This window comes from Hyaena hyaena, unplaced genomic scaffold, assembly GCF_003009895.1.
Source record: "Hyaena hyaena isolate Hyena2069 unplaced genomic scaffold, ASM300989v1 scaffold_647, whole genome shotgun sequence".
NCBI classification, from domain to species: Eukaryota; Metazoa; Chordata; class Mammalia; order Carnivora; family Hyaenidae; genus Hyaena; species Hyaena hyaena.
In genome coordinates, this window is record NW_024081281.1 from 981,201 (window position 1) to 990,233 (window position 9,033).

The 9,033-nt window shown below is 47.7% G+C and overlaps 1 protein-coding gene across 2 annotated transcripts in view; it reads right to left on the bottom strand.

Annotated features, from left to right (window-relative positions):
- KIN (Kin17 DNA and RNA binding protein) overlaps positions 1-8,974 on the bottom strand; it is a 32,647-nt gene extending 23,673 nt beyond the window's left edge. For both annotated transcript variants that reach the window (XM_039216647.1, XM_039216646.1), the window contains exons 1-2: positions 8,823-8,974; positions 3,830-3,924 (exon numbers count right to left, since the gene is read on the bottom strand). In XM_039216647.1, the coding sequence (XP_039072578.1) occupies positions 3,830-3,924; positions 8,823-8,936 (209 nt within the window). In that variant the 5' untranslated portion in view covers positions 8,937-8,974. The remainder of the gene's footprint in view (positions 1-3,829; positions 3,925-8,822) is intronic.
- Positions 8,975-9,033: the final 59 nt, after the last annotated feature.

Here is a 9,033-nt window from a genome sequence, read left to right on the forward strand (position 1 = left end):
GCAGCAAAAGCGACTACACGTGTCAGGAGAGGTTCCTCCGTGAAGTCTCTCGGCACATCTGAGTGTGGCGTAATGCCACCATTCTGTCCATGATACCAAACTTCCCCAATTCCACGTGAAGCTGGTACTTAATGTGTCCCTTGCACTGAATACACTGTGTTAAGTGCTGGGTAAACATAGGGGAACAAAACCTAAATCTTGACCCGGTTACGATCTAGCAGAACCAATCATAACAGAAGTCAAACTGCAGAGATGTAACACAACGTCCCAGAGTTGAGGGAGATGCCCGCAGGCGATCTTTACCGTGGGCAGTGAAGTGGCAACGGGACTTTATGGGTGGAGAGGGCGATAAGGCCATTCCCGGTGGCAGAGAAACATGGAAATGTCACGTCTGGGAAATGATGACCTCATTGAGCTCATGTGAGTAGACAGAAATGAGGGCACAGTAGGACGGAACAGAGTAACAGGGCGGGGCTGGAAGACACAGCAGGAAAATGATGGCGGGGTTGATCTTCGAAGTACCTTGAACGTCATGCCCAAGAGGGTGGGCTTTATGTGTGCAGTGGAAAAGCACCAGATCTATGAAAATCTGTGATTTAGAATGATAATCTCGAAGTGTGCTCCCCACAAAAGTAGCATCAACATCGCCTGGGAACTTGATAGAAATACGTCTCCAGCCCCGGCCCGGATGTACGGAATCAGAATCCGCCACTGTTCTTAGGAGCCCTCACGGTGATTCTGATGCACGTGGTGGTCTGTGAACCGTGGGCTTAAAACATGTACAGGAGGGACAGAAGCTGCGCCTGGGAGGACAGTGGGGAAGTCACCGAATTAATTTCGGCGACACATGCTGAGAGTGAGGACCAGGGCCGGGAGAACGCAGAGGATGGGAGTTTAAGGACACTGCAGAGGAGAATCAACACCAGGAAGTCCCAGCTTAGCTTTCCGGGTAGGTAGCTGCAGCCAGCACACGACACGCGGGGTGGACAGAACACTGCGTTCGGCCTTAAGATGCTGGCTATGAGAGAGCCTTCAGAAATACAGATCCCAGCTGCCCAGAAAAACCACAGCTTACGACAGATATGAGGAATGAGCAGTAACACTGAGGAGTCACCCCACAGAGAACAGCTGGAAGAGTGACAGAAGCCCTGGAGCCTGGGAGGAAGCCGGGAGGCCACCCTGAGGAACGTGCTTGCGATGGAGGAGCTGGGAGGAAAGGAAGAGGGGCTAAGGAAGCAAGCGGGCAGGAGGAGGAGGGAGGAGGGGGGAGGGGGGGGGAGGGGGAGGGGGAGGGGGAGGGGGAGAAAAGCCAGGAAAGAACGGAAACCAGAGAGGTGTTTGTGAGTAGTTAAGAGCATCATCCCCTGAAGACAAAGAGAAAGACGGAAACCGGACAGCTAAGTGGATGCAGTAAGTAAGCCCCAGTGTAGACTGCTCTCGCCAAGATGGTATTTCCCAAACGTGGCTCGTGTAGCCCATGGCACCCCAGGTGGTTTTATGTGGCTCACAGATCAACACGGCTGCCCTTCTCGCCACGTGACCCGTGCTGCTGGCACTGAACCACCTGCAGGGCGCACCTGTCGGCATGGGGACAGGGCAGGGCAGGGGCGGCGAGGCCGGACCACACAGGCAGCCAGGGTGTTCTTTGTGGGCGCACACTTGCGGCGAGCATCCAGGGTGCTCACAGCAAGAATGTCCCGATGGGGCGGTAGCACAGCACGGAATCTCAGCCAGAGGGGCCACATCTAACGCCCCGGGACGGGGGGGGTGGGTGAGGGGGACGGGCTGGCGAACAGCCCAGCCCCACGGCCGCCCGTGCCCCATCGTGAGCACAGCATGCGTGTAATACTCTGAGCAATGCACTGACTACCCATCACCATGCACCCTTTCCACTTGAAAGAAGGACAGGCCAGTCAACTATGGTTATTTAATAATCGATCTTTAGTGGACGTTTTGTCAAAACCAGGCAAAGTGAGCCTTGTCACATCAAGGAAAACAGCTGACAGTATTTGTTGCCCATGATAAAATTTGAGCTTTCCAGCAAAAATGTGAATCTGGTAAACTAGCATCGGCCACTGTGAGTCTGACATACCTCCGGATACTAAAGGCCTCTTTGATGACACTGATGTTGACATGAATACATGTAACAAAATGTGTCACCATTCGGAACACTCAGTGAACCAGTATTTTCCGAATGGCCAACGCACGATGACATAAAATCATGCATGGCTACAAGGTCCCTTTAAAGTGCAAGACCAAGGGGCATCTGGGTGGCTCAGTCGGTTAAGCATCCAACTTCGGCTCAGGTCATGATCTCACGGTTCGTGGGTTCAAGCCCCAAGTCGGGCTCTGTGCTGACAGCTCAGAGCCTGGAGCCTGTTTCAGATTCTGAGTCTCCCTCTCTCTCTGACCCTCCCCTGCTCACACTGTCTCTCTCTCTCTCTCTCAGAAATTAAAAAAAAAAAAAAAATTTTTTTAAATAAAATAAAATAAAGTGCAAGACCAAGGGATCACTATGTAACAGAGTACAAAAGTTCCCGGATACGGCTTCACATTCCACAAGGCAACTAATCTTTAAGAAATTATCATGCTGATGTGTTCTGGTGTTGTAGCAAAGAAGAACTTCCAAAATTATCTGAAAAAGGCTTTTAAAATATTCCCCCATTCGAACTAGACATCGATGAACTTTATGTGCTTCACCCAAAACATCTGAAGGACACTGAATACAGAAGCAGCTGTGGAATCGGACCGTCTCCTACCAGCCAGACATTGAAGAGATTTGCAAAATGGAAAGCAATGCTATTCCTTTTTTTTTCTATTTTGGAAAATTGTTATTTTTATTAAAAAATTTATTTATGTTAGGGGCACCTGGGTGGCTCAGTCGGTTAAGCGCCTGACTCTGGCTCAGGTCATGATCTCATGGTTTGAGAGTGCAAGCCCTGCGTCGGGCTCTGTGCCGTCAGTGCGGAGCCTGCTGGGGATTCTCAGTCTCCTTCTCTCTCTGCCCCTCCACAACTCACGATATCACTCTCTCAAAAATAAATAAACATTAAAAATTTTTTAAATTTACTTATTTTAACGCGTAATAGTTTTATACTGTTATTTTAAATGAATTAATACATTTCATTTTTTTCATTTTTAATCCCTAACTCACAAGTACCAGTATATCAATATCGATCACAAACAAATGCTCTTTGAGGCTCTTCAGTAATTTTTAAGGGTGTAAAGGGGTCCTAAGACTGAAAGGTTTAGAACTTAGGAAAGAAAGAGACAGAAGACTAAATATTAATAGTAATAACAATTAATAGCTAATAAGAACCCAGTACTGGGTCCTCTTCTAAACACTTTAAAAGCATTAATTAACTCATTAATCTTCATCTAAACCCTATGAAATAAAGAGAACGCTTGGAAGAGGGTGCTGTTTTTAGTCCCATTTTACAGATGAGGAGACAAAGGCACAGACAAGTGTAAGTGGTTCAGAGAGAGTCACGCAGCTCATGAAGGGAGGAGCCTGAGTTTGCAGGGCGTAAAGGCAGGCAGTCAGATTCCACAGCCGTGCTCTGGGCCACAGCTGAGTTAGAATCAAAGACAATGTTTTATTTCCAGGGCGCAAGACTGAATCGTGAGAAACGCTAAATTGTGAGAAACGCTTCTGCAACAAATTTAGACTGTGATAAACTGTCAAAGGAAAACAAAAGCCGAGCATCAGAAAACAGAGCTATTGCGTTTCTGTGTGAGGAACGGACAGAGGTCCCAATGTATAAAATATTAAGCACATGTAAAGGACTGCACGAAGCTTAGGAGATAAGGACGTCTTCAGGTTACTTACTCGGAGAAGTAATCCATGAACTGCTGAGGATTTTCGGAAGCCAGCAGTAGTTGTCTCTGGTGAGATTCAGACATGCAGTGACACTTAAAGCCATTCTACAAAAAACGTTAAGTAGTGGTTAGATTCTGACTTAGGTCACCGCCATGGGCCCTAAACAGAAGTATGTAATTAACTTTAAAAACCTCTTCTTTGATGATAGATTGTAACAAAAAAGAAAGAAAGAAAATCACTAGCTTTAAGCACACAGTCATGTTTTTTAAAAAAAAGTTTTTATGAGGTTGAGTTATGCAACACTGCTACTCGGAGAATAATCCCAGAAGATTAAGGAGACAGAAAGTCGTGCTTTGGAAAGCAGACATCGGTAAGAAACAGGACAGGCCACAGGAAGAGAAGAGTGATTTTGTTGTTTAAATCAACTTACCAAATTCTATTGAACACCTATGGCATGTACCGTGAGGAAAGTGCTTGGGGAAACATAAGCAGGTAACAGAGGCCGTGAGTGAGTGGCCATCAGGGGAACTTTTCTCACTCACTTTTCTCTACTTTAGCTCATCCTCCAAAATACACTATTACGTATTACAGAAGCCTCACACGCTAAATCTGCATCTTCATCAGGTGATTGTAAAAAAAAAAAAATGACAAGTTTTGGCTTTGTGTCTATGTGACTTAACATTTACAGCTGATTCTTCACTAGCCCCGACAATGAAAACTGGGCCTCTCCTCCGTGCTCCCATCTCAGCAAGCGGGACCGTCCCGCGCCCCGACCTTCCCCCCCCTCCTGTGTTCCTCATCTCGGCGATAGAGACTGTCCCACGACTGAGTCTTCCCCCCCTTCCCCCCCCAGGCTCCCATCTCGGTGAGCCGACGACCCACGCCTGGGTCTCTCCTGCGGTGCTGTCCATCTCGGCCCAACACTCCATCTCGCTTAGCTTCCTCGGCCTCAGTCACCCTCAGACGACCTAAACAATGCTCCCAACTGAGTTCTGCCCATGCACTACTCTCACTTAAAGGAACCTAAAAGGAAACTTGGTATTGGCCTCATAAATGAAAAACCAGTACAACCTCCCATAAATTAAAAATAAATCGGTAAAATGAAAACCAAATGAGGTCAGTAAATTCTAGAAACCCAGGAGAGTGGGTGGGCAGGAGGGGAGGACTCTGGATCCGACCATCCTCCCCCTCAATCTTCCAATACTGAGAGAGAGGGAGAGGAACCGGCACTGGGAGGGGTCACCTCTCCTCCTGCAGCGCCCCTCCCAGCTGGGGGTGGGGGGCGATGCGCAGAGTTGAGGGCAAACAGGACAGAATCACCCCAAGTGTCTGACTCTGAAATCGGCCATTAAAGGAACGAGTTAAGCATATATCCCCCTTTTTGCCATAAAGTCTGTATTTAAGGAGAACAAAACACAGCTCTAGTTAATGGGAAAAGCTCAGTTTTACGAAGAATGGTAGCCAACAACAAACAAATTTAGAGAAGTACAGAAAAATTACCACTTTGCAACTCTTAGGGACATAATAGACTCAAGCAAGGATGCTAAGACCCCTAAGTGAAAGGCTGACTGTAAACTAGATACATTCCTTACTAACTGCTCCGCAAGAGGGAAATCGCTACTTTCTAACACAACTGTCATCTGTGCTCAATTATCCTGGCACCAGCTGACATTATGGGTCTCCTTATGTGATGCATAAATGTGCACTGTGTGGTGAGGTGTGAACCCCACAGGATCACCTACCAAGCAGTCTTCCCCCAACCATGTAACCTGAACCTGAGCAAGCCTTCGGCTCCAAGCTCCAGTTCAGAGAAGGAGGGAGAAAGACAACCACAAGGCAACTTAATTGTTTCGTATCAGAAAGTGGGACTGGTCAGGGCACTTACTGGACAAGCCTCTTCAAGTCAACGTCAGAAAAACAACTGAAATAGCAAAGATACGGAAGCAACTCAAATGTCCATGGGCAGGTGAATGGATAAACAGGACACACACAATGGAATATTGCTCGGCCTATGAGAAAGGATGTCATCTCGCCATGTGTGACAATATGGATGGGCCTAGAGGGTGTTATGCTTAGTAAAATAACTCAGAGAAAGACAAACGTCATATGATGTCACCTCTATGTGGAATCTTATAAACAAGAAAAAGGGGCATCTGGATGGCTCGGTCAGTCGAGCGACGGACTCTGGATTTGGGCTCAGGTAGCGATCTCACCATCCTGAGATGGAGCCCCGCGTCGGGCTTTGCCCTGGGTGTGGAGCCTGCCTGAAATTCTCTCCCTCCCTCTGCCCCTCTGCCCCAGCTCACGTGGGCATACACGTGCACTTCTCTCTTTCAAAAAAAAAAATAATAAGAAATAAATAAACAAAAACAAAAGCCCAATGAGACCTATAAATACAGAGAATAAACTGATGGCTGCAGGGCTAAGGAAGGCGGCTGGGCAAACAGGGGACAGGGAGGGGAGATGCAGCTTCCAGTGATGGAACGGGAAGTCCCGGGAACAGACGGTGCGGCACAGGAATGCAGTCGATGGCACTGGTACAGTGCTGCATGGTGGCTGTGGTGAGCCCCGCACAAGGTGTAAATTATGTTGTACACAGAAACTAATGTAACTAATATGTGCGTGGTGAATGACAGCTATGCTCATATAAAAAAATTAATTTAAAAAAAGGAAAAACAATTGGGTTTTGGGGGGATGGGAGGGAAAGGGAAGTGGATTATATATTCTGTTTAGAGTTGAGGGAGGATTAAGAGTCCTAATTATCCAGATTTTTAGGGCAATGAAACTATTCTTTATGATACAATCATGGATATGCCATTGTCCATTTGTCCCAAACCACAGAACGTCCAACATCAAGAGTGAATCCCACTATCGACTACAGATTTGGTGATGACGATGTGCCCATGTAGCCTTACTGACTGTAACAAAAGTCCACGTCTGTGGCAAGATGCTGATAATGGGGAAACTGTACAAATGTGGGGACCGGCTGTGGATGGGAGGTCTCTGTACCTCCCGCTCATTATTGCTGTGAAGCTAAACCTGCTCTAAAAAAATAGTTTATTTTTTTTAAGCCCTAATAAACAAATCTGATTCATGGCTTTTGATTGGGTGTTGGTTTTAAAAAAAAACTTAAAAAAATTTTTTTTAGTGTTTATTCGAGAGAGAGCGAGAGAGAGAGAAGAGTAGGGGCAGAGAGAGGGAGACACAGAATCCAAAGCAGCTCTAGGCTCCGAGCTGTCCGCACAGAGCCCGATGCGGGGCCCAAACCCAAGAACCACAAGATCATGACCTGAGCTGAAGTCGGACACTTAACTGACTGAGCCACCCAGATGGCCCAAAAAACTTTTAAAAACACTTGTGGGAACAAGGCCGTAAATGTAAATATGGTATGTGTATCACATGACATAAAAGAATTTTTATTAATTTTGTTATGGGTGATGACATATATTGTGTCTATGTAGAAAAATAGCCAAATATCTTAGAGAGAAATACTTAAGTATTTAGAGACAACATATCCTGGATGTTTGCAATTGACTTTAACATATTTCTGAAAAAAGCAAAGCCGGCAAGTGTCTTTAAATGTTAAATATGGGTAACAGATATCCAGATGTTCACTGTACTTGCCTCTAGTTTACTGTGTGAGACTTTCACCTTGACTGTTAAAGAACTACAGGGGGCGCCTGGGTGGCTCGGTCAGTTAAGCATCTGACTCTGGATTTCGGCTCAAGTCATGATATTACGATTCATGAGTTTGAGCCCCACAACAGGCTCCATGCTGATGGGTGCACAGCCTGCTTGGAACTCCCTCTCTCTCTGCCCTTCCCTGCTTGTGCACACTCTCTCAAAATAAATAAATAAAACTTTAAAAAAAAAGAAGTGACAGGGCACCTGGGTGGTTCAGTCAGTTAAGAATTCAGCTTGGGCTCAGATTATGATCTTGCCATTCGTGAGTTCAAGCCCCACGTCGGGCTCTGTGCTGACAGCTGGGAGCCTGGAGCCTGCTTCGGATTCTGTGTCTCCCTCTCTCTCTCTGCTCCTCCCCTGCTCGTGCTCTGTCTGTCTCTCTCAAAGTAAAGCATTAAAAAAACAAAAACAAAAACTGGAGAGAAGCAAAAAGAGTCACTGCATCAGTGTTAGTCAATGTGAGTCCTCCTTAAGTATCTAATCCCTCACCTGCAGAAACAATTACCCACCGTTCCGCTGCATGTACCCAATCCAATTCAACCTCCGGAGAAAACCATGACGCCTCACTAGCTTGCTCTCAATTCTTCAAGGGGCCTCACCATCCACCTCATTAATGAGAAAAAAACTATAAACGCCGCTGTACTGTATACAGACCTTTTCAAGATCTGCCCAAAGACCCCTGGGGCCACTGTACACATAATTCACTGATTGAAAACTCACCATCTTCCCGGTGGGTACAATTATTATTCCCACTTTTCAGAGAAGCAAACGGGCAGAGGGAATACAAGTAAGTTGCCCAGGCCTACACAGCTAGCAAGCGGCGCGGCTAGGATGCAGAATCTGACGGTCCGCGATCGTCACCACAGTAAGTCATATCCTGGGCCTGACACCCCGCAGGTGCTCAGTAAACGCTTGTCAGAGGAGGGCTGTGCCAGAACTTTCTCATCTGGTCCCGAAAAGAGGGGCGAATCCTGATCATCCTGTTTCTCTGGCGTCGCATCAAGTCAGAGATGACTGTTACTGTCGCTGGCGCGCACGGGGCACCGCACTATTCAACGCTTCCGTTTATGACAGCTTGAGTAGCATCGCGTCTATGAGAGCTGCGAAGCCTCTTATTTCATTTCTTTCTGGCGGACGACCGTGGAAGAAAGTGTCAAAGGTCACTGGCCCCCCTAGGATCAGGGCTGCAGGGACGGACGGCGGTGCCGAGCCGAGCCGCTGCCTCGCCCGGCGCAGAACCCACTCGGCCGGGAGCTCAAGTTCCACTCCCTCACCCCCGGCGCCAGGGACTGGAACCCGGATTTCCAGGCCCGCTTACCTCGTCCCGGCACTGCTTCTGGCACATCTGGCAATACCAGCGCAGCTTCTGAAGCCCCTTGGATTTGATCCTGTTGGCAATGGCCTTGGGGGTAAGGAAATCTGACTTCCCCATCGCGACCACAGCCGGGACGACTCGGCCGCAGCGCCCGGCCGACCGGAAGCGGAATGAGGCCGACTGGAGCGGGGGCGGGACAAATACCGGCCGCGAG